This window comes from Cheilinus undulatus, linkage group 9 (genome assembly GCF_018320785.1).
Source record: "Cheilinus undulatus linkage group 9, ASM1832078v1, whole genome shotgun sequence".
Classification (NCBI taxonomy): Eukaryota; Metazoa; Chordata; class Actinopteri; order Labriformes; family Labridae; genus Cheilinus; species Cheilinus undulatus.
In genome coordinates, this window is record NC_054873.1 from 49,898,906 (window position 1) to 49,925,511 (window position 26,606).

The 26,606-nt window shown below is 41.7% G+C and overlaps 1 protein-coding gene across 1 annotated transcript in view; it reads left to right on the plus strand.

The window, feature by feature from the left end:
* Window positions 1-26,606, plus strand: part of LOC121514750 (neural-cadherin-like) — a 244,359-nt gene that overhangs the window by 105,476 nt on the left and 112,277 nt on the right. Inside the window, exons 7-11 of the mRNA XM_041795036.1 lie at window positions 8,875-9,017; window positions 10,501-10,673; window positions 16,855-17,023; window positions 17,608-17,778; window positions 20,211-20,383. Coding sequence (XP_041650970.1) covers window positions 8,875-9,017; window positions 10,501-10,673; window positions 16,855-17,023; window positions 17,608-17,778; window positions 20,211-20,383 — 829 coding nt within the window. The remainder of the gene's footprint in view (window positions 1-8,874; window positions 9,018-10,500; window positions 10,674-16,854; window positions 17,024-17,607; window positions 17,779-20,210; window positions 20,384-26,606) is intronic.

Here is a 26,606-nt window from a genome sequence, read left to right on the forward strand (position 1 = left end):
TGGCCAGTAAAGTGGTAAAATCTGACTAAAATGTGGAGGACAGCATTTAACATTGGCAACAATGGGATATAAAAGAGACAACAACAGTTGCAAAGTAGCAAAAACGGACACAGAAAACAGTGAAATTTGGTTAAAAATTGGCAATAAAAGGGAATTAAAGCTGATTTAATATGGTGAAAGGGGCAAAAATTGATGAAACTTGGCAACAATGGGTTAACAGCAGCAAAAACTGAGCAGAAAGTGGATAAAATGGGTCAAAAGATGCAAAAAGGGGCACAAGATTGGTGAAAAGGGATTTAAAAAGGGTTAAAACAGGTAAAACAAGGCAAAAATGGGTGGAAAAGGTAGTGAGTGTGATTTTAAAGTCGCTCAAATTGGTTGAAAGTTGCAAAAATGTGTTTAAAGTGGCAAAACGGTAGGAGGAAGTGATGAAACATGGTTAAAATGTAGAAAATATAGAAAAAGGGGCTAAACAGTGCATACAATTGGTTACAAGTGGCAAAAATAGTGGTAAAATGGAAAAAAAAATGGTTTAAAGTGGTTAAAAGTGGCACAAATAAATAATTCAAACATCAGAAACCACTGATGACTTTACATGTTTTCAGCTGCAAAATGAAGAAACTGTTAGCCAGACTGTTAGCACCAGTACTGATCCAACACATACACTGATGCCATCAATGAACCAGAACTAGTGAGGGCCATACTGCAGGTTTTTAGGGCCCAGCCAGGTCTGTGGGCTGCCTGCTTATGAGGAGTCATTTTAATGACTGTTAAACGTCAACATGTTGTACCTTTAAGACTATTACAGAACAAAAGTCCTCTTACTGGATCAATAATGTTTGAAAAGTAGCGGGTGTATGTGGGTGTTTGCTTCATGTAAATGTTGCTTCAGCGACTAAATGATCTGTTTATTTCTATTAAACAAACCGTGAACCGCTCCAGCTGCTCTTGTTCTTCTCTATTCTTTCAAACTAAAAATCTGCTGTATCAAAAATCAAAGGCTGTCTCCCTGAGCAGTCTGATGGTTGCATCACTCATATTTAGGTCGTTACATCACTCATCACAGACCTGCCTTCCTTCAGGCCATTCTTTGCAATAATTTCTGATTCTGGGAGTCCTGCCATGAAGAGTTGGCAACTTGTGTTAACGCTGCTGTTGTTAAAGCAGCAGTGAGAAGACAAACGCATGCTGATTTACGGGGTGTTAATCACAGCAATCTGGCATCACAATCATCCGTGGCTCACTCGTACGTTAACGGCTAACACCCTGCGACCTTGTTGCTTCTTTGTTAAGCTCCTCTGAAAATATCTCATGTTTTAGTCAAACCCAGCATGCACATTGAACTTTCTGTGGTTTATTTTTGGCCTCATGCAAAGGTAGGCAGCAGACTGACAAGTGGATTCAGTCCAGGCCGTCTTCACTGACTTTTTGGCAATCCTGTGTGAGTGCGTGGGCAGAAACTGTCACCGGGCTCTGCTGCATTTATTCCTTAAAAAAGCGAGTGAGCTGCTCGTCCTTTCAGGCATGTCTCTGTGACCTTCACAGCAGTCTGATGTGTGCCCGTGTTTCTGCTGCAATGTCAGCTGTCTATCTGGGTGTGTGGCTAACAGAGGCGTGGAGATGGAGGCGGAGGACCAAAAATCAAACCCTGATATTCTGACGCTGAATGTTGATGCACGGTAGATTAATGTTTTACAGTAAAGAGAGAAAGGCTGTCAAGTACCAGAACCTCAAACAACCAACACATCGCAGACACTGGACAATTTTAACTCTTTAATCATCAAATAATACAGACTAACTCCTACATAGTTGCTAATTAGCACAAATGCATTGGCATTGGCTTTTCCAACAAAAATATGTGCCCCTGCCTGTCCATAAACCCCTCACATACCAGAAAAGCCCCCCCCCAACCCCCCCACCTTTCAGAAAATGTGTGCTGAAACAAGCCTTTCTCAAATTTTCCCCTCATGATGTCATGTGGAGAGTTAGCCCCGCCCCCTGGTTCAGTTTGCCCTCCCCACTTGGAAGAAAGTTCCACCCTCCTCTCCTGATCTTCCTCACAGTTAAGAGGAGAATCAGGAGAGCCACATCCATCCATTAATCCACATACATTTCCTGAGAGGGGCGGGGTCAGACTGCTCATTAACATTTAAAGCCACAGACACAGAAACGGCTCGTTCTGAGCAGGTCTGAAACAGAGAGGGTTTTTAGATATGCAGAAATCCAAGAGACCAATATAAACTTGTCTTAAAGGGTAGAGTATGTCGCCTTTAAAGGTACAATGTGGCATTTTTTGCACTGAAACACCTAGACTTATTTCAGAAATGTCTATTAATACATTTATATCTTTTCAGTTGAATTCTTACATTGCCTGAAATAATTCCAGCAGCTTTAAAACCACTTTTACATTGTTGCCACAGCTCTCATTTATCAAACACAGAAACCAACGCAGATTAGGGTGTAGAAATCATCTTATGACAGGGGCCACATGGTCCACATTAATAAAACGTGTGTATCTGGCCAATCACAGCATATAAAAAAGAAGGTGTTGATATATATGGTGTCTAAAAAACAATGGTCACTTAAAGGGGACATATTTAACTCCTTTAAGACAAGTTCATATCGGTCTCAGAGGTCCCAAAAACATGCCTGAGAAGTTTGTTGCTGAAAAACACACCAGTATTTGATTTCTGCATGTCTACAAAGTTCTCTGTTTCAGCCCTGCTCAGAACGAGCCGTTTCTGTGTCTGTGGCTTTAAATAATACTGGGCTTTCTGACTCCACCCCTGACTCCGCCCCTCTCAGGGAATGGATGTGGCTTAATGGATGTGGCTGTCCTGTTTGGCTGGCAGCTGAGGGGAGGGATCAGGAGAGGTGGGTGGAACTTTCTTCCAAGTAGGGCGGGCCAAGTGAACCTGGGGGCGGGGCGGGAGTGGATTTTTCTGGTACTTGAGGGGTTTGTGGACAGGCAGGGGTTCACATTTTCGTTAGAAAAGCCTGATAAAGTGATTTATGCGTAATACGTCCCCTATTAATGACACGCCCCTGTACAGTAACAGTTCAGCCGGCCTCTCCTCCAGAGTTTTCAACATGGAGGTCCACATGAGATTTATGAAACTTGAGAATCCGGAAAATAACAGCCCATCAGTGAGAGGGTGTTGATAAATATGGCGTCTGAAAACAATAATCACATAAATAACTACTCTCAGTATCAGGGGTGGCAAACTCAAGGCCAAGGGGCAACATCCGACCCTTGGAATGATGATATCCGGCCCGCAAGATCATATTTGTCTTCTAACTGGCCCACCAGTATGAGGTCTGCAGACTTCCTCCAGTTTAAGTTGTTAAGCCATAAATATCTCAAAGTAAAGAGTAAGAAAGATTTCATAAAAAGTCAAGAATGTGGGGACAGAAATTAAATTGTGTTTTTATTTCATATTTTCAATTTTGCATCTCAAGATTATGACTCAAACTTATGATTTTGACTTTTCACTTATACTTTGACCTTTTCAACTCATAATTTGGACTTTATATGTCACATTTTTATCTTTTAGATTCCCAATTTTAAATTTCAAGTCATATTTTTAACTGTTTAAGTCATCATTTTGAGTTCTAGCTCATATTTTGACATTTTAAACTCCAAATTTTGGCTTTAAATCCAATATTTTAACCTATAAAACTCACAATTAAAAATTTTCACATTTCATAAGTCATATTTTGACTTTTCATTTTAAACTTTGACCTTTCAACTCATAACTTGGACTGTAAATGTCACATTTTTTTCTTTAAGATTCCCAATTGTAAATTTTAAGTCATATTTTGACCGTTTCAACTCCTTACTTTGGCTTTTTAATCCCATCTTTTGACTTTTAAACTCATTATTTCAATTTTTTCTCATATTTTGACATTTGAGATTAATCATTTTTACTTTTTATATCATATTTTAACCTTGTAAACTCCAATTTTAAATTTGATATCATATTTTTTAACTGTTTAAGTCATCATTTTGGGTTCTAGCTCATATTTTAACATTTTAAATTTTGGCTTTTAAATCCAATATTTTAACCTATAAAACTCACAATTAAAAAATTTCACACTTCATAAGTCATATTTTGACTTTTAAACTCATGATTTCAGATTTGATCTCATATTTTGACTTTTCAAACATATGATTTCAACTTTCTCCTCATATATTTGCTTTTCAAAAACATTTTTTTTTACCATTTTTAAATTCATTTTTTGGTCTTTTGAACTAATGAATTGGAATTTTCTATCTCAGATTTAAGCCTTTAAACTTAACGATTTATCATCAGTGCTGTTATCTCTGGTGAAAATGAGGTTGACAGTTTATGGTTTGATGTTGACCCTGTTAGGCTCTCAGGTTGGACCTAAATCCAGAATCCGGCCCCTGCTGTGAGTTTGACACCCCTGCTCTGTATGTTTTCAGTTCAGCCGGCCTCTCCTCCAGAGTTCATCCTCTCATAATAACTGCAGTAGATCAGATTGATTATTTAAATCTCCACACATAGAAAGAGATTATGATCCGATGTAAGGTACGCTACACCCAGATTGATGAATGCAGAGTGTAAGATAAATGCTGGTTAAAGACTGCTATGTGAGGAAGCTGCCGTTCTGTTGCTGTATCTCTGCAGTCTCTGCTGCTGTGCTGACTGAACCTCCATGTTTTCTGCACCTCACATCCATGTGCTGTTAATTGTTGACCTATGTACGCATGTGCATCTCCTGCCTAACCCTACATTCAATCAGAAAATGTGTTCCTATACTTTAAAAATTGATTTATTTCCTAGCTCTTGTAGGCAGACAAGCTGAAGAGGAGAAAACAGTTAAACATTGTTTCAGGGCAAAACCAAAACAAACACGGCGAGTAGAGAGGAGACAGGCAGTCAGATATGCAGATAAACAGGGAAGCCTGTCGGCACTCAGACAAATACTCTTGCCAGACCCACACAGAGATCGTTAGAGATGCAGGCAGTTTGCCAGCCAGGGTTTGCTGTGTGCTTCCTCATACTGTGGCTCTCTGAGATGCAGATAAGCGCTGCGAGGGCACCAGAGGACAATGGAGCCAGAAGCGGCCGTAAGACGAGCATGTAGAGGAGGACAGATGGATGCAGAAGTCATCTTCAGCTCCGACTAATTGAGACCCTCCGTGAGCGGACAGGCTGATGTTTCCTGCCATGTCTCGTCACTTCACACGGAGTCTAAAAGTGATTGAAGTGCAGCACGGCGTGGCGCAAAATGCAAATATCAGACATGCAGTCCAGCAGACAGGCGGCAGACTCACACCGCCGGCGTTCACAGTTGAGTGAGACGTGGGGGAAAGCCGGGGGAGTGTATACGTCTCATCCCACAGAGCGGCGGAGAGGTGGCCTCTGAGCTGGGTGACAGATTACAGGTCACTCATGTTGCCACGGAGACTGCAGCGGCTGGCGGAGATGAATCACCCATCAGCGTTCTTCTGTAAACCATCAATCACCCTTGACTTCTCACTTCAGACCCCGACCCCCCCCCCCCCCCCCCCACACACATACATGCTAGGAGAGGATGCTGCTCAGAATCTCACAGAGGAGGAGTTCTGCTGACGAATCAACTCAAACTTAGAGGAAATGCCCCCCCATCCTCTCTGTCTATCAGCCTTCCTCTCCACTCACCCGCTCTCTCACCGCCACATATCACTTCACCTGTCACTTCAGTGCCAGCCTTCTTTTTTGTCACCTGCTCCTCGCTCGCCTTTGCCCTGTTTTCCATTTCTCTTCATCTCTGCGTCCTCCGAGTCACGCAGCTCATCTCCACCCCATCCAGCTTTGTTCCTGCGCCGTATATATCCGTCTCCGGCGTCTGGACTGGCATCTCGCTGCCCAGCACCACACAGCGAGCAAATCACTGTTGACATTTTAAAAGCCACTGGATCAAATGGCCCACAGAGGGCCGGGTATGTGGAAGAACCATTTGTTCAATGACTCCAACATCCCAGTAGACATTCTCATCTGTCTCCGGTCCGGCCGGCTAAGAGGAAAGGTTAAATCATAGTGACAAGCAAAAGCCGCCACCATAAGTCCAATCAGTACGGAAGCCTGCAGGGTCAACTGCAAAAGCATTTCTTTAAAAGGCAAAAAGGGTGGAACACAACAGAATAAGGTGGAACACAAGAACATCAGAAGGAACACAAGAACATCTGGAGGAACACAAGAACATCAGGAGAAACACAAGAACTTTAACATGAGAACATCAGGAGGAACACAAGAACATCTGGAGGAACACAAGAACATCAGGAGGAACACAAGAACATCAGGAGAAACACAAGAACTTTAACATGAGAACATCAGGAGGAACACAAGAACATCTGGAGGAACACAAGAACATCAGGAGGAACACAAGAACATCAGAAGGAACACAAGAACATCAGAAGGAACACAAGAACATCAGGAGAAACACAAGAACATCAGAAGGAACACAAGAACATCAGGAGGAACACAAGAACATCTGGAGGAACACAAGAACATCTGGAGGAACACAAGAACATCTGGAGGAACACAAGAACATCTGGAGGAACACAAGAACATCAGGAGGAACACAAGAACATCTGGAGGAACACATGAACATCAGGAGAAACACAAGAACATCAGAAGGAACACAAGAACATCAGGAGAAACACAAGAACTTTAACATGAGAACATCAGGAGGAACACAAGAACATCTGGAGGAACACAAGAACATCAGGAGAAACACAAGAACTTTAACATGAGAACATCAGGAGGAACACAAGAACATCTGGAGGAACACAAGAACATCAGGAGGAACACAAGAACATCAGGAGGAACACAAGAACATCAGAAGGAACACAAGAACATCAGGAGAAACACAAGAACATCAGAAGGAACACAAGAACATCAGGAGGAACACAAGAACATCTGGAGGAACACAAGAACATCTGGAGGAACACAAGAACATCAGGAGGAACACAAGAACATCTGGAGGAACACATGAACATCAGGAGAAACACAAGAACATCAGAAGGAACACAAGAACATCAGGAGAAACACAAGAACATCAGGAGAAACACAAGAACATCAGGAGGAACACAAGAACTTTAACATGAGAACATCTGGAGGAACACAAGAACATCAGGAGGAACACAAGAACTTTAACATGAGAACATCTGGAGGAACACAAGAACATCAGGAGGAACACAAGAACATCTGGAGGAACACAAGAACATCAGGAGGAACACAAGAACATCTGGAGGAACACAAGAACATCAGGAGAAACACAAGAACATCAGGAGGAACACAAGAACTTTAACATGAGAACATCAGGAGGAACACAAGAACATCTGGAGGAACACAAGAACATCAGGAGGAACACAAGAACATCTGGAGGAACACAAGAACATCAGGAGAAACACAAGAACATCAGGAGGAACACAAGAACATCAGGAGGAACACAAGAACATCAGGAGGAACACAAGAACATCAGAAGGAACACAAGAACATCAGGAGAAACACAAGAACATCAGAAGGAACACAAGAACATCAGGAGGAACACAAGAACATCTGGAGGAACACAAGAACATCTGGAGGAACACAAGAACATCAGGAGGAACACAAGAACATCTGGAGGAACACATGAACATCAGGAGAAACACAAGAACATCAGAAGGAACACAAGAACATCAGGAGAAACACAAGAACATCAGGAGGAACACAAGAACTTTAACATGAGAACATCTGGAGGAACACAAGAACATCAGGAGGAACACAAGAACATCAGGAGGAACACAAGAACTTTAACATGAGAACATCTGGAGGAACACAAGAACATCAGGAGGAACACAAGAACATCTGGAGGAACACAAGAACATCAGGAGGAACACAAGAACATCAGGAGGAACACAAGAACTTAAACACTAGAACATTAGTAAGAAATGAAAACATCAGTCGAAACAGTAGAACGTCAGTGCAACACCAAAACTTGAGTTGAAACTCAAGTCCTTCAGGTGGAACATGAGACCCTTAGGTGGAACACAAACTGTAGGTGAAACAAAACATCATGCAGCACAAGAACGTTAGTATGATCACTGGAACATCAGGAGGAACACAAGAACAGCAAAACATAGCTTTGTAGCTCCATTTAGCTAATTTAGCTGTAGCTATGTTTGCTAAAGCCCATGTTGCTAAAGTGAATTTAGCTACAGGTAGCATACATAGCTACCTAGCCATTGCTAAGCTCACAAAGCAGCAATGTAAACTGCCTATATCTACATCACTTAGTTAGCTTTAGCTGCGTTTGCTAATGCTAACATTGCTAACTTAGCTACACTGACTTATGAAGTTCTGTGTACAGTGTAGCTAGTGTAGCAATGTTAGCTTTAGCTAAAGCTTATGAATCTGCCACTGTTGGGATAACTACTTTTAAACAGGTTATTCATAATTTAATCCCAGATCTGACCTCTGACCTTTTACTTTGTTTTATTCATGAAATATTTCTCAGTCTGGAACGTTTGCTGTGTGGTTATTTCATGAATGTAACTGGAAACTGATGTGTTGTTTTAGTGGCCGTACTCTTCTGAAGTTAATACGAAGAGTTTTATGAGACATAAAACTGTTTAATGTTAAAAAAACATCTTTGATCAAAAACATCACATACATGAACACAAAAACATGAAGAGTTAAAACATTTCATATAACCTGAAAGAATGCCGTTAGATGAAGATGATTTATTTATTCAGTAGACTTCAGGGCCTCTGGACGTCAGACTGCTGATCTTTGGACTGAGGAGCTGATCCGTTTCTCCTGCCTGTGTTTGTGTCGATCATTGACTTCCATTTGTCTCTCCTCTTTTTCTTCTTCTTTGCAGATATCGAACGTTTGTGTCCGAGGACGCGGGCCCGAACACGCTTGTTGCTACGGTTTTAGCCAAAGACCCAGACGGAGACGGGATCATCTACTCGATAACAGCCGGCAACGAGGAAGGAAACTTTGTCATCGACAGTCAGAAAGGTGATACTTCTTCATTCTCCTTCTGGGCTTCGCACCTTCAGTTCTCACTCTAATTGACAGGCTTTTCGTCAAATCACACATTCAATTTCCCCGAACACGTCCCTCTCACAGGCGTGCGTAACGAATGCCCTCCGCTCTCAAAGTCGATACGAGGAGGGATTGAGAGTTTTTATTAAAAGCTATAACTTCAACATGAGTGCTGCTCTTTTACCATTGAGCTCATAAACGATGGCATTATGTGGGAAATTTCCACACTTGGTTTGTCTTTCTGCGCTTTCAGGGAGGAACATTTCCCATCTTTCTAGCCTTGGCGACTGCACAGTTTATCTTTTTTTATTTACGCTTTGATCCGAAACCAGTGGCAATCACTGTGACATTTGTCACCCAACCCTTTCAATTCAATTTCACAACAACTGCTCTATCATGGCTCACAATCTGCAGGCTGCGCTCTGCCGGCTCCTCTTTCTTTTGTGTCATTTTTTTTTTTTTTTTTTTTACACCTTTTCTGTGTATTCTCAGAGCAAAAAAATTGCCAGGTCTGATATCCTCTGGGTGCAGAAGGAGTCACTATATGGCTTCCCACTTACAGCGGCGTATATACCACGAGTGCTGGCTCATTGAATAGCTGCTTGAGCTCATGTCGCATTTGTAAACAAGGTTGACATTTAAGCCCGGAGAATTACCGCGTACATCCCACAGTTCACTTATTTTAATGTAGTGGTGCAGTGCTGTCAGCGTCACGCACTGTCATTAGGAGCCAGGATGCCGCTCTGCTCTCTGGGCAGCGGGGAGCGACAGTAAATTGGGTGAGAGGAAAGTCAGGCACTCGCATCCTCGTGTGTCAGCATGCCGAGCTGTCTTTAATCAAAAGCATTAAAAGAGATGAATCGAAACACGGGGAGAAAATAAAACCCTCACTTCAATGAGTTCCCCCACATCACACGCCGCTTGTTCGTCCTGCAACCTCTGATGTTTTTGTTGTAGTCTTGACGAGGAAGATGTTGACTCAGACGCTGCCTCCTTTTATCCCACCTTTGATCTGCACTGTTACACGAAAGTAGACAAAGAGGGATGGAGGGGGGAGCAGCTAATAGGCATCTGCTGAGCCTGGTTAACTTCTAACCCAGTCACTTACTACTTCATGTTTGTGCTCCACAGCCCGAGCTGGATGGGCATCTTCAGAAGAGAGCGTGCAATTATTAGATTAGAAAAGTGACGAAATCACAGCTGTGAAATTGCTTTTTGGATTTAGTCTGCATATCTGATGTTTTTACCTGAATTTCTGCGACTCGCTATCTCACTTTGAAGAACAACAACATCTAGTTTACATCCTTCGCTTTGTTTTTATTGATAGCATCCTTCAAGAAACAAGGCCGCGGCGGCAGAGACATCCTGCTCAGAGACTAATAGAATGGTTGGACTTCCTGTGTTAGGAAGAGCCTGCTTTATAACGTGTGATTTAATGTGTCTGTTGTCTTCGAAGGCTTGATCCGTCTCCGCTCCACTCCCCTGCCCAAGCTTCAAGGCCTGGAGTACGTCCTGAATGTAACGGCCACAGACGACAATGCATCAGGGGGGCCGCACTCGCTCTCCTCCACCGCGCGGGTCATCGTCGGGGTCGATGATGTCAACAACAACAAACCGGTGTTTGAAGAGGTCAGGACCTGTTCTGTTATGTACTGGGAAACTTTAGCCATAACTCAGGTTTTAGATCACCAGTGTCATCAGGATATATGAGGCTGATTCTCTGGACATTAGGATTTTCTCTGATAACACAAAGTCAGCCATGACACTTAAATCAACATCAGACAAACTTGGTCAAAGATAAAAAAAAAAATCCACTTCTGACTATTTCACTGCTGAAGGGTTTCTGGGTTTTAATGAAAAACAATCCTCTCAACAAAAGACCTTGTTTCATTCACACTGCTGTTTTTATTTTTACATGCAAACGATTCTTCTCCAGGTTTATTTTTGTGCTTTTTTGCTTCTGTTTGTTTGTGAAATGACCGCTCTCTCATTTTCCTCTGTTCATGTATGAAACTTTCTCTGCGCTCCTGCTTTTGGAACTTTTAATGAACCAACAAATAGGAAGTACAGGATTGACCAATCATGCTTTCTCTTCCTGTTGTTGCCGTGCTGTTCTCTACCAAACATTTTAGAGCAGTGTTGTTTGTCGACTAAAAGTTTGACTAAAAATATTCGTTGACAGCCTTTTATTCCATGACAAAGACTAGACTAAAACTAACAAAAATAGATCTGTGATGACTAAAACTGACAGAAACTAAGTTTAGTTTTCATCAGGATGACTAAAACTAGACTAAAATGTAATGTAGTTTTTGTCTGACATTTAAATCCATGATATTTCTCCACTGTGGGTAAATCTGTCGAATTATTTATCATTTATCATTATTTATCATTTAAAGACTAAAACTAAAACTGAAATTATAAACAGCTGCCAAAATTAACACTGTTTGAGAGGGACCTGGATGCAGCCGAGGACCTCCACTTCATATCGGAAGTCGGACTAGCGCTGCCATATCTCATCTTCTAATACTGGAAGTCCCTTGAACTGAATGTCTTCTTTGTTGTTTTCTTCGCCGCCATATTAATAGAGGCAGGTACGCCACATAAAGAGATACAAGTAGACGATAAATGTGTTTTTTTCAGACTAACAAGCACAGTAATAACATAATATTAATTTTGATAAATCCATTTATGATCCAAATTCACTAAGCACAGACATAATATGAGACAGGAAATGTGTTTGTCTTGCAACCATTATTTAAAATAAAGGTAAATTAGATTAAATGTACACACTAAAATAAATGTATCTTTCTTATTTTTTACAAGAAAGATACATAATTTGAACAAGTCATATCCAAGTCAACTGGATATGATTTACCATCCACAAAAATATGTTTTTAGTGTATCTATTTCTTCTCTGTTTAGCTGCAGAGCCTGTATCAGACACCACTCACACTACTTCAGTGATGTTTTTTAATCCATAAAAAATCCTGTAAAGAATTTGTAATTGCTAACATGGTCAGCAAATAAAGCTGGGGGGCTCTCCTGGTGTCATCTGTGTCCAAAGTTGTTTCATCACAGCTAATAGATATCTTTGTTTCAACCACAGCTGCTAACAGCAGAGCCTTTTACTGCTAGCTTGTTTGATGAGCATCTGAGTGGAAACTGTCAACAGGTCTACAGGAGGAATTTCAAAATAAAAGCTTAAACATGACAGTGTAGGTTGATGATCACATCCACGGACTGTCACATCTCTAGTCATAACTATGCAGAGTGATTTAACTGTGAGCATGAACCTGTTGTCAGTCGGTGCATGCTCTCACACCGGCAGCAGCAGTTCGCTGAGAAAAGTTGCAGCTTTTCTTTCTTCAGACGATGGCCGACTTTTCCAGTTTCACTTCCACTCTTCTGTCAGGAGTGAGAGTAACTTCAGGGGACGCCTGGCTGCCATGCTGAGTTTGGAAGCGCCTCATTATTCCCCCTTCTTTGTTTGTGCTAAGCTGAGCTAACCAGCTGTTGGCAGGAGTTTCAAGCTCTCAGTGGTGTAGAATCTGTTTCCCAGAATGTTGAACTGCTCCTTTAAAGCAGTGATACTCAACGCGTGGCTCTGGAGCCACATGTGGCTCTTTTGTGATGGATTGTGGCTCTTTTATGTCTAGTTTTGAAATATTATTCCCCAAAAGACCATAAAAAAGGGAAACTTTGACCTTAAAAATTACCCATTACAAGTCACGTTAATCAGTTTGTTTCCCACAGATATAAGGGAGGCTTTAATTGTCAACCTTAATTAGTTGTCTGTAAATTTCCATTACCCTTATTGGCTTTTTTTCCCCTTTCTTCCTTTTTTTTTTTTTTTTTTTTTTTTTTTGCTACTTTTGATCAATTTTGCTGCTTTAAGCCCTTGTTGGCACTTGTTTTTGCCGCTTTTTGCCCATTTTTGCCACTTTTATCTCTCTTTTTTGCCATTTTTTCACCATTTTCTTTCAGTCGCTCTGCCCCCAAACTCTGGAACTCTCTCCCTGCTGACCGCCGCTCCATTCAGTCCCTCTCCATATTCAAAACCCGGCTCAAAACTCACCTCTTTCGCCTTGCCTACCCCTCCTGATCCGTGTCTTTTATGTGTTCTTAATGTGTCTTTCTTTCTGTATCATGTCTAGTTGTCTGTTTTTAGACTCTTATGCAGTTTTTATTATTACAGCACTGTTTTGCTTGATTGTTGTCTGTAAGGTGACCTTGAGTGTCAGAAAGGCGCCCACAAACAAAATGTATTATTATTATTATTTTTTTTTTTTTTTGCTACTTTTATCTCTCTTTTTGACCCTTTTCACCATTTTTCACCTTTTATCTCTCTTCCTTGCTCTTTTTCACCATTTTTTGCCACTTTTATCACTCTTTTTGCCCTTTTTCACCATTTTTTGACACTTTTCACCTATAAAAACTGATTTTTGCTATAAAATGCCACTTTTTCCTATTTTCGCCTGTAGTGGTACCACTCTTTGCTGCTTTTTGCTCAAAATTTTTTGCCCATTTTTTCGCTAATTTTTTGCTGCTTTTGGACCTTTTTTTTTTTTTTTACCTGTAACTCATTTTTTTTTTACTTATGCCTATTTTACTCCTTTTACGCCAATTTTTTGCCACTTTTTGACCATTTTAACCATGTTTAACCATTTTTACTGCCACGTTAACCTGTTTTTGCCACTTTTCACCACTTAGATTGTGGCTCTTGCGGAGGTATTTTTCAACAATGGCTCTTTGGTTGAGCGGGGTTGAGTAACACTTTACAGCATTGTTGGGTTTTTTCTTTTTCTGCCGTCAACGTGAAGCCGTCTAAACCGCTGACAGTCGGTTCTTCTGACTCAAAGATTGTGTTTACAGAACAGGGCCTACAAAGTTTTCGCCTGTCTGCCTCTTCCTCTCTGTTCATTTCAGTTATTCCTCCGTCTATCACTCCATCCTCTCTCTCTTCATCCTGACTGCCAGGTCTCTTTTTTTTTTTTTTTGGCCGCGGCGTTCTCATTTCCCTGGCCTGCGTCTCTCTGCGCGCTCTATTCCCATGAGTTCTGATTAGCCTGCACACCCACTCTATCTTTAGGCGCTCTGTTGGGATTTCAGCTCATTTATGAAAAAAAGTGCAAAATCATCACAAAGTAGTATACCTGTTTAATTAACTTGCTCTTTAATAAGGAATGACTTGAACTTGGGCAGGAAGTGTACTCATGCACGGCTCCAGAGCTCTTACAGTTCCACTGGAGGACTTGGACTTTGATTGATAAGATCAAACCTCAGAACCATCCAGACCAGTGATTCTGGACCGGTCTGGTATTGGGACCCACCACCATCTCTTCAACAACACATGGCGACACTAATTTCTTCCCATTTTCAGTCATAACTGAATGAGAAATGCGTTTGTTTGGATTTGAGATGGAACTAAAGATGACAGTACAAATCTTTCAAAATAAAAGCACATCCTAGACTTTTTGGCACATATTTTTCCCAGCTGTACCTCAGCTGAACTGAGGATGTAGACCAGTGGTTCTCAGCTGAAAACATCATTTAAACATTTGAATAATTTATCTACTTTTTAAAGCTAAAATAAAGTCTGTAGGAGGAGCTGAGCTGGAGTTTTAGGGTTTAGAAGTGGGCTGAGATGATGTTTGTGTTTGTGGTTTTTTAAAGTTTAAATCATGGTCTGTGACATTTGTGATCAATTTAGATATTTAAATCTGAGTACAAGCAGTTATAACTGATCTTATGAAACTGCTAATTCCGAGTTACATTCTAATTATCTTTAAAGGTCACCAATTATTGAAATGCTTGTATTTTCCCAGCTTTTGTTTGGTCTGTTAAAGAACTAGCTTTATTATTCATGACTGAATCTCACATTTACGCTAAGCAAGGCCTCCTCCTTCCTCTCTCTTTACATCAGCCCCGTCTTTCCTTTTGAAAACTTCTTCTCTGTCTCTTGTGGTCGTTCCTCCTATGGCTGAAAGCAGTGGATGCCGGTAAAGCCAGATTCTGCTGGCATATGAGCCAAAGGAAGACATCTGCATATGCACTTCCCGATATTTCATATGTTCACAGATAATGTTTACAGAGATCCAATGTCATGCAGAAAAAAAATTAAGGGGGGATGCAGAGAAAGAAGATGGAGATGCAGAGAAAAGAGAGGGAGATGCAGAGAAAGGAGAGGGAGATGCAGAGAAAGAAGATGGAGATGCAGAGAAAGAAGGTGGAGATGCAGAGAAAGGAGAGGGAGATGGAGAGAAAGGAGTGGGAGATGCAGAGAAAGAAGATGGAGAAGCAGAGAAAGAAGATGGAGATGCAGAGAAAGAAGATGGAGATGCAGAGAAAGGAGAGGGAGATGGAGAGAAAGGAGTGGGAGATGCAGAGAAAGAAGATGGAGAAGCAGAGAAAGAAGATGGAGATGCAGAGAAAAGAGAGGGAGATGCAGAGAAAGAAGATGGAGATGCAGAGAAAGAAGATGGAGATGCAGAGAAAGAAGATGGAGATGCAGAGAAAGGAGAGGGAGATGGAGAGAAAGGAGTGGGAGATGCAGAGAAAGAAGATGGAGAAGCAGAGAAAGAAGATGGAGATGCAGAGAAAAGAGAGGGAGATGCAGAGAAAGAAGATGGAGATGCAGAGAAAGGAGAGGGAGATGCAGAGAAAGAAGATGGAGATGCAGAGAAAAGAGAGGGAGATGAAGACAGACAGAAGATGTACATATTGACAATGCATGAATTTACAGACGTCGGATGTTTGGGAGCAGATGCCTCTCATTCAAATAAAGATATAAGGTCATGTAGAAGACACAAGCAGGTATATATTTTCTCTAGCTTTAAGAAAGACATGGTTTATTCAGGATCTGAGGCCACAGCACTACATTACCCCCAATCCTAGAGTGCAACAGCACTGTCCCTGATTGGTGGAGCTGCAAATTTAGGCTGTGGGTGAAGCTGACTGTCAGGGAAATAGTATACAGTAAGTGTACGGCACCACAAAATGTAGAATTTAGATAATTTGTTCTGAAATGTTCAGATTTGTACCCTCACTGAGGAATAGCTTCACTAAATCCTCATAAACATAAGTTTACATCAGAATTAAAGGGGTCTGAGGGTTTCGTTACTCTTTAAATTCGAGGATATGGCATCACCGTATTACCGTCTACTTCTATCATGGAGGAATGATGGCGTGTATGCCGCAGACGTCAACGCCACGCCAGTCTGGAAGATGTTCAGCGCTAACCTCTGACTCCAGCAGAATTACAGGGAATTTCATGTCCATCACAGGATGATAGACGATGATTGCTGATGGGCTCTGAGATTGAATATTATGAGAATTTTATGAAAAGCTACCTTGGGGCCACACTGTCTGTGCCATCACGTCCCATTAACCCTGGCTTTATTCCTCTCTCCATCACTCCCTTAAATCCTTTGATCCGTCTCGGTCTACTCTCGCTCCGTCTTGCCTTTTGTTTTTCTTTTTCATGGTCATTCTGTGGAAAGAGGAGCTCGCATTTATGTCTGATTTCAAAAAGAAAGACTCCAGAGAGTAGTTCTTTATCTGGGGCATATGTTCATTAGTGGGAATGGATTGTATTCCCTGTTCAGACAGAGCTGTTCACTGCTGCTCTTCAAAAGCTCAAGTGTTTTCTCTCCATACTGTAGGAGTGTGTATCTATACCTCCCCGTGTAGCATTCTGGCCTATTTCTGTCCCTGGCCTTGTACCATTTCCTCACACTGTACTCTCATTTATACTAAAACTGCTTCTTGTTTTTGTTTGTCTCTCCTTCCTTCTCTCCTCTCTCAATCTCAGTGCCAGCGATATCGTGAGCAGGCTTCAGTGCTGGAAAACCAGCCAACGGGGACTTTTGTGTTGCAAGTGCATGCGGTGGATGCAGATGAGGGAGCAAATGGAAAAGTCAAATATGGCTTAATGCACAGAGACAGCGCTATGCCCGCCTTCAGAATCCATCCAGACACAGGTAGAGCGGACACGGATGTCGGGGCGAAAGAAGCTCTCAATTAGACACAGAGAGAAGAATTCACAGTAGAAAAAGACCAGGCAGCGCTGCTTTTAAATTGTAATTCTTATTTAGTCATTCAGTGTAGAGTGTGACCTTAGCCGAGAGGAAATGTTCACATCATTTAAATTCTACAGAATATGAGTCAAATGCCACAACCTGTCCATCAATCATGGCTTTATTTATCACATTTATTCAATGTGGACGTCTCAGTGTGAGCCCTGGGTGTATGAAAATGAATCTACATAATAACGCTAATACAGACTCCATTTTAAAGTCCTAACACGCCACACTGTCATTTTCTTTAAGGCCTCTCGTCTCCTCTCATCATCTCAAGATTTAATAACAAAGCCAGCGCGCCTTACAGAAATGCTCCACTTACTCGGGTTATAATTGTTGACTTGTTTCCTTGATTTCTGGATGGATGGTGAGTCGGATAAGGAGACGGATGGATGGTTAGATGGACGAATGCGTGCACAGACGGCTGAATGGGTGGCTGACTAAATATGTGCTCATGTGTGATTGTTTTCACTCTGTCTTCGCAGGAGTGATTGTGACAGCCCGGAGGTTCGACAGGGAGCGGCAGAGGGAGTATTCAATTACGGTCACGGCCACAGACTGGGCCGAGGAGCCGCTCATCGGCATCTGTCAGCTCACCATCCAGATTCTGGACCAGAATGATAACAGCCCAAAGTTTGAGAATTTACGCTACGAGTGTAAGTCTTTAACACGCCAGTGCAACGGGAAATAAGAACGACGTTAAAGCAGAGCTGAGCAGAGAGCTTAAATAGGATTGACTGTGTATAAACACTGACAGTGCATATCAATTTCCTCCTGTTTTGCAAAGTGAAGCCAAAATACTCCACAATGGACGCTCACATATTGCACATATGGTCTCAGCAGTAGAGGTCGGCTTTCAACTCACCAAAACATGCATTTAGCTTCCTGATAAATGGCGGGTACGGACCACAGCAGAACAGATTCTTTTGTGCTGGTTTTAATGGACGGATGGCGATATGCTGGTCCAGAAAAAGGGAGTTGAGCAGGATGGCAAATCCTCCACAATGCTCTGAGCTCAGGGTAAGGTATGGAGTCACTGTTGTTGCAAAACTCAAGAGCACATTTAAACGTTCTCTAAAATTTCCTGTGCTCTTGCTTAGTCTATCGTCCTCTCATTCAGGTTGATTCTGCTTGAAAATATCACTCTCTGATTTTTCTCACGTCCAAAACTTTCTCTGTGTGCTCAGAATGAATTTCTAATCTAGACGTATTTCTGCTCTTTCAGTATTTAATGAACTAACAGAGCTCAACACTGCCAAGTCCTCACTTTATCTGTGGCTCTTGTTCCAGAGAGAAAATTTCCCATTCAAATCCCCCGTAGTCATTTCTAAGAGTCCTTATTACAGTGATTCTAATGCATGAACCATGCTAACCAGACACCTGAGTACTCATCAAGGTTATTATCATGAAATAAAAATTACTAAACTACTGAAACTAAAATGTAAAAGTGACTTGAGTTAACAGGAACTAAATAGAAGTAAACCTTACAATAAAAATGGAGCCAATAGTTATAATAATATAGTTAATATCCAGAGCAGAAAAATTACTTTATTTACCCTCAAAGACAAGTAAATCAACCAGCAGAGAAGCAGGAAACATAGAACACACAACCAAAGATCCTCAGTGCCACAATGGCACATAGACAGTCACGCAACACAAGGAAGCAGTACACCTGCATGCACGCAAGCAACATATGTGGTGTGGCAGAAGTTTTACCAGCTTCAGGTTCAGGCGTCTCATCGTGATGCCTCCTGGGAACCTCCCTTTGGAGGTCTTCTAGGCCAGTCCAACCAAAAGGAGACCTCGGGGTGGACCCAGAATTTGCTTGAGGGATTATATAACGTTGAATCCACAGAATCCCCAAGAGGAGGTTGAAAATCGTATTTGGAAATGCGATGTTTGGGTTGACATGCTTAACCTGCTGCCACCATGACCCAGTCCTGAATGCCCATCACAAATCCAGTATCCCTGGTTATTTTGCGTTCCTGTGCGGCTGTTCAGTTAGAGTTTATTTTAGCATATGATTTATGTGTGCATGATTTTTACTCAGTTCTTAAACAGGATCAGCCTCCCAATTTTTGCAGAAAGCAGACTTGGTCACAATCAAAACACTACCTAGTTGGGCTTTGAGTGGAAAACAATGCTAGGCATTATCTTCTGTCTTTAGATATCACCAAGAACCAGGGGTGGGGTTCATCTAATCTGGACTAAAAGTGGGCATGAAGAATGGAATGTAGAGTTTGTAGTGTTTCACTGTTGGACAGAAAACCAGAGTACTGCTTCTTTTGTTGTCAGGGAGGAAGAAGGTCTGGGCTAACTGGTGGAAGGGGGGAATATCGCCACCTGTTATAGCAAAGTCAGGCATATTTCTGTCCATTAATTGATTTTCCTTCAGTGCATGCAGACTGGGACAGCACTCTAAGTGAACTAGAGCTCTTCTTTACCATGCATGTAAACGTACTGACTGTGTAGAAAAGCCAGCTCTTACCTGCATCTGCCTGCACCCTGCACTGTGGAGGTTCTCCTTATCATGAACATGTTTTATTTCCTCTGTTGTCAATGCTCCTGTTTCCTCTGCACATGCCACTGTCTGACTCCGGGACATCTTTGAAGTGCCACTCCAGCACCACTCAGGATACGCTCACAGATGGAGCCTGCTGCCAGCACAGGTCGAGCTGAACCGAGCAGACCCAGTAATTTAAAAATAAATGACATGCACTCTTATCAGACATCACATGGGAAAATGTTGTCAAATCAGGAGCCAGACGAGCAACAAACCAACCTCAGAAAGGCTGAAGTAGCTCCTTTATTCCTGCGTGGTTTGGTGAACTTTCAAATCCTGCCTCAGAAACGGTGCCAGTAGGGTACGGAGAGCGCCGTCAGATGTTGTAAAACCACAGCAGACAGGATGGATGCACATGTTTCTCTCCTTTCTTTAAGAAACTCACTAAAATAAGGATAATTCTACTATATTATGAGTTTTAACTGATCATTCATCATGTTTGACCTTTTCCATGTTTCACACTCAGCCTCTTTCCCTGTTTGACCAGCAAACCCAGTGCTCACTTGTTATTTTTATCCCCTGCAGACTTCCTGCGAGAGGACACACTGGTTGGTACGAGTTTCCTGCGCGTGGCGGCTCACGACGACGATTTTGGCACCAACGCAGCGATCACTTACTCCATGTCACTGGAGCAGCCCGAGTACCTGCGGGTCAACCCCGTCACTGGATGGGTCTACGTTAATCAGCCCATATCGCAGGTCAGTCGGCGTTTATTCCCCTCTATCAGCCCGCACGCCGTCTGACGAGCCTGTGGGTCCGTGTCAACAAAGTTAATGAACGAGCCACCTCAAAGTGAACCGTGGTGTGTGAACTCCCAGAGGCGCTGCATGTGGAAACACCAGTGAGGAAGAAGACGGAGGCAGAGTCATTCAGGCTAGACAAATTATTAAAGAATGAATCTACCAGCTCCTGCTTCCTGCAGTCATGTTTGGTGACTGCACTTCTGCTGCTGAAGAGTGAGGGTGAATGCAGACCGATAAATATCTGATGATTTGTCTGAATGAGCCTCAGTTTGGTGTCACTTCGATTGTTCCATCACAGCTGTAGGAGGGTCCTCAGTGTTTAATTTTACATTGGTTTGTCTGTTTCTTCCAAGTATGAACATCAACCTATCGCTTCTTTTGATGCACAGCTGGTGATCGCCTGTACTTTCAGTCAGTCTCTGTAGTGTATGCATTGATGAGTTACACATTCATATTACCATGTTGGACGGCTATTTGTTCCCGCATTGGCTTGGGGGCTTTTACACCAACAGTTTATTGACTGTTCCATCACTGGTAAAATTCCTGCCAGAGAATGGATTCTTAAAACCCTCTTCACTGGTTTGAATGCATGTGTTGTGCTGCAGAGCTCGTGCTCAGGTTAAACTGCTGGCGTAGCAGAGTGATATGAGACAGACAACAGCTCAGCCTGAGTCCAGCCATCAGCATATTTTACTCCAGTATTATGAGCAGCTTCGGATCTAACCGGACCCACTCATGCCGCTGTAATGAAGTGCATTCACGTAAAACACGTGCTCTGTCCTCTCCAAGCTTGATGTGTGTAATAACAGCAACATACAGCAAGTGTGCTCACTTTGCACAGCGTCTCTGCCCGACTGTCTGGGACTTTAAAGCCCAGCACTGCAGCGATGCATCTTATAATGACTTCAAAACTATTTAAAGAAACAAGAGGATCAGGGCCAGCAAACATTTATTTTTTCCAAGTTTAATCACAGAATTCTGACTTTAAACTCAGAATTGTTTTTTTTTTTAAGGATATTTAAACCCCTGTTAACCTCTTTTGCCACTTTAAATGTCCTATTTCACCAAAACCATCTTCTGCTTCTTTAACTAATTTTCACCTCTTTTAAACCCATTTCCACTACTTTTTCTGCCTGTTTTTGCTATTTTTTTAACCCATTTTTGCCACTTTCTGCCCACTGTTGCCTCTGTTGGCCCATTTTTGCTACAATAAACCTTGTTTCACTACTTTTTCTGCATATTTTTGCCACTTTAAACCAATTTATGCCATTTTTAGAGGCCAATTTAACCACCTTCCTTCCAATTTCTGCAACTTGTTGCCCATTTTTGCTACTTTTAACCCATTTTTGCCATTTTAGAACCCAATTTCATTACCTTTTCCCATTTCTGCAACTTGTAACCCATTATTGCTACTTTTGCCCACTGTTTTCTCTCTTGACCCATTTTTGCTACAATAAACCTTGTTTCACCACTTTTTCTGCACATTTTTGCTACTGTTAACCCATTTTTGCCATTTTAAAACCCAATTTTTGACTACCTTCTTTTCCCATTTCTGTTACTTCAATCCCATTTTTTGCCAGTTGTAAAATCTCATTTTACTACCTTTCTCTCTATTTTTGCAACTTGTAACCCATTTTTGCCATTTTAAAACCCATTTTCACTACCTTCCTTCCCATTTCTGCAACTTGTTATCCATTTCTTGTGATGTTATGCTGATTAGGACCAAGAAGCAGAGCTAGATGATGAAGAGGTTTATTAACAAAGGTGCAAACAAAGGTGAGCTGTCTGGTGGCTGGCAGAAACTAAAAGACAAGAGGATTAGAAAAAAAACAAACTACAAAAAAATCACAGCTGAAATCCCCAGTATAGGCACAGTAGTGGTTGAGAGTCCGGTTACCACTCAGTAGCTGAAGGAATACTCTGACAACTGAAGCTACAATCCAAGGTGGTCCAAAGGAGATCCTGATGTTCAAAAACTAGCTGCAGCTGAGACTGCCAGCTCTGCCCTGCCCGGCCAGCCTGCAGAGAGAAATCAAAAACGCAGAGAGCCTCCTCTCCAACACAAAACAATGTCCAAAAGCACAACTTTTAATTCTGTGGTAAGAAAAGGGTTTTACATTTTTAAGAAGCCTTTATGCTCTGGCATAAATAGATTAAATGTATTTGTTGTTTTGATAAAAGGGGTTTTTTATTCCGGAAAAAAAAAAATCTCATCTCAGCTTAACTTTACACTGGACCATGATTGTCCTGACCTCCGTGGGTCCCCAGTTCGGCTGGACCCCAGCAGGGTCTCCCCTGTACCCCCATAGGTGGCCTTGTTTAGAACTAGGAGTGCAGTGAGGATGAAGTGGCTGCAGAGACTTATGTAATAATTTTCTGTGCTTGTGCGCTCAGACATGGGTTCACGATGCCTGGTAGGCCTGTTTTGGGGGAAAGGGGGTGGTACACCTAAATAAGCATTTAAATGCATTGTCTGTGTTTAATTCATTAATACCGTGATTTAACGCCGTTACCGTAAAGGTGAGAAAAATACAGTGTTATGATATTTAAGCCGTAACACCCAGGCCTGATTCAGATGATGAAGTGGTTCATTGTTGCATGTCTCCCCTGAGCTGTTTTATGTTCACACTGCAATTTTCTAAAGCAGGCCAAAGAACATCATGACGTCACGATGGTTTTCCCAGGACACGGGTACAGGCCTGGAGTGGCTAATCTGGAGAAAACCCTGTGGGCCGGGCTGGTTGGAGGGTCATAAGGGCCAGTGAACTGAAAATAGATCATACAGGCACAAGGGACTGGCATGAGCAGTCATTGTTCAAGTAGTGTTTCCCCTCATATCTGCCCTCTCTGAATCTCCCTCCATCACTGTCTCTCCTGACTGTAAAGCTCTCTGTTCACTAACAAACCAGTCTGTCTGGATCTGGGAGGTCCGTCCCTGTCTGTCCAAGCTTTCTGCGTTTGGTTATTCAGTTCATTCATTGAAAACATTTAATCGTCCCACCCCGGCGCTAGAAGCTAGACTAAAAGCAGCAAAGCTTTAGAGGCTGACACAGCAAGATGCAGCAACTTTCTTCTTCATGTGTTTCTCTGTAAACAGGCCTGAGATGGCACAGGTACGAAACACCAAACCAGCATCCAAGTTTCTGAATCAGGTCCATGGATTAAAGCCATGAAACCCCAGAGCTGAAAACCAGACTTTAGAGCTGAGCCAGGAGAACAAGCTGGATGCTCCTTTCCTCTTTAGTCCACAGGACACGGCGTCTGTGGTTTCCTCTGACCACAGAACAGTTTTCCATGTTTCCTCAGTCCATGTTTCTGGATCCTGTTCACATATGGCTTCTTCTTTCCATGATCCAGCTTTAACTGTCATTGGTGGATGGCACGGCCAACTGTGTTGACAGACAATGAATGTTCCTGAGCCCATGCAGTGATTGAGATTGGTGAACCTCTGCCCATCTGTACTTCTGAGAGACTCTGCCTCTCTAAAATGCTCCTTTTATACCCAGACATTTTACTGGCCTGTTGACAGTTAACCTAGTTAGTGTCAAATAGCTCCTCCAGCTGTTCTTCCTTTGTATCACTTATTTTTCCAGCCTTTTGTTGACCCGTCCCTACATTTTTGAGAAGTATTGCTGCCATCAAATTCAAAATGATCTAATAATTTTATGAAATGGTAAAATGTCTCAGTTTTAACATCTGGTATGTTGTTTATGTTCTATTGTGAATCAAATATGGGTTTATGAGATTTATGAAAACTATTACATTTAGTTTTTGTTGACATTTTACACAGCGCCCCAGCTTTTTTGGAAATGGAGTTGTTTGTTAGTTTAACATTTGGTGGATTGAATCAGTTCAAAGAGAATAAACATTATGAGGAGAGTAAAGACTAAAATGTAAGAACTGGATAGTTGAAAGTTGTTTTAGTTTTCATCGACTATCACTAGAAACGTTAAAAACGCCTCAGATGTGACTAAAACTGGCGGCTGGTGCGTGCATGTGCATGTCTGCCTCCACTCTCTCTCTGCTGTGTTTCTCTCTTCAGGTGTGATGTCTGAAAGGAGGCAGGGAGCTTAAAAATCATCTTTAAAAATGTGACTACAACTACAGGACATTTTAGCCAAAAGATTATGAATATAGTTAGAATAGCCTCCAGAATAAACGCTGGATCAAGTCCTATTATAGCATTTTTTTAATTAAAGATCTTTAAGGTTGCTGCAAAATCCAGACTGTAAGTCACCCTGGTGTAAAGCTACAGCCAACTTGTGGCGTTTTTTTTCCAAACTCCAATCAGGATTCATGTGTTAACACTGAGGAGAGTCTTCATCTCTCCTCCATAAAGACCAGATCAGAGGAGGCTGCAGTGATGGTTGTCCTTCTGGGACTTTGTCCCATCTCCACAGGGTCTCTGGAGCTCAGTCAGAGTGACCACCAGGTTCTCACTAAGGTCCTTCTCCCCCGATGGCGACCAGCTCTAGAAGAGTCCTGGTTGGTCCAAACTTCTTCCATGTGAGAATTCTCTTTGGGAACCTTCAGAGCAGCAGAAATGTTTCTGTATCCTCCCCCAGATCTGTGCCTGTCAACAATCCTGTCTCTGAGCTCTGCAGCTCCTCTGACCTTTGACCCTTGGTTTCTGCTCTAGTGTCAGCTGTGAGGCCTTCTATAGAGAGGTGTGAGGCTTTAGAGCAGGGGTGTCAAACTCAATCACAGCAGGGACCGGATTCTGGATTCAGGACTAAACTGAGGGCCTGACAGGGTCACTGTTTTAACCATAAACTGTCAACCTTGTTTCACCACTAATAAAATATAAAAAACACTTAGCACTGATGATAAATGATTCTGACATTTAAAAAGTTAAAAAGAAAAGTTTAAAGGCTCACAATCTGAGAAAAGTAAATTTATTCATTCAAAAAGGTCGAAACATTAAATTGAAATCAAAAAATAATGTTTTTAAAGGCAAATATATTAGAAAGAAGTTAAAATCATGATTTTAAAAGGTCAGATATGAAATAAAATGTATAATCATGAAATCAAAGTCTAAATATGATTCAAGATTTAAAAGGTCAAACTATGGGATTAACGTCAAAGTTTGGAGTTGAAAATATGAGATATAATACAAAATAATTGCTTAAAAAGGTCAAAATATCACTGAAAAATCAGAATTATGAATCTTAAAGCTCAAAATATGACATTAGAAGTCAAAATAATAAGTTGAAATGCTCAAAGTATGAAATTAAAAGTCAAAATCCAAGTTTGAGTCCTAATTGTGAGATGCAAAATTGAAAATGTGAAATTAAAACACAAATTTATTTCTTTTCCCACATTCCTGACTTCTTATCTAAATATTTCACATTTTTATACTTCAGGAAATCTGCAGACCTCAGACTGAAGGGACAGTTAGAACAGACATATGAGATCGTCTTGCGGGCCGGATTTGGCCCCCGGGCCTTAAGTTTCACACCTGTGCTTTAGAATCACGTCCAATCAGGTAAATTTAGCTCAGGTGGGCTCCAATCAAGGTGTAGAAACATCTCAGCAGGGATCAGAGACATGGAGGCCTGATGTCAGTGTGATATTTCTAAGTTCATGTTTTCGCTTTGTCATGACGAGTACTGAGTGTAGATTAATGAGAATAAAGAAGAATTTATTTGGACTGTAGCGTCAGGCTAAAACATAACGGTCTAAATACTTTCTGTATGCACGATATCTGACCAATCAGATTCAGCTTTGCAAATCATAGAGATGATGCTATAAAAATGTGTAAAAACCCTTTAAATGCAGAAAACGGCGTGCTCTTCTTAAAGGTTCTCTAAGCTCATTATCAGAAGGCAGGACTCTTTGTTTGGCCTTGGTGCACCAGGTTCAAGACTTTAATTTAATTCATGGTATCACACTTTGATAAGGAGACTGACGGCGTGCAGCAGCTTTGGGCGAGCCGTGCACTTTGATGCTATTAGCTGAAACAATTTGAAGGCCGTACCAGCGCTTTAGCATGCAGAGCACGATCACGAACACCTTCTCCAAACCGCTGCTTTTTAAAAAGTGCTGCACAGATCATTTCCTGATGATAAATTAAAGAGTGTTTTATATGACTGGACTGACTGGAGTTCTGAAAGTGATTTTGTTTAGCATGAAAAGCAGCCTCAAAGACGAGACAGCTGTCCTTAAGTGGTTGATGTTT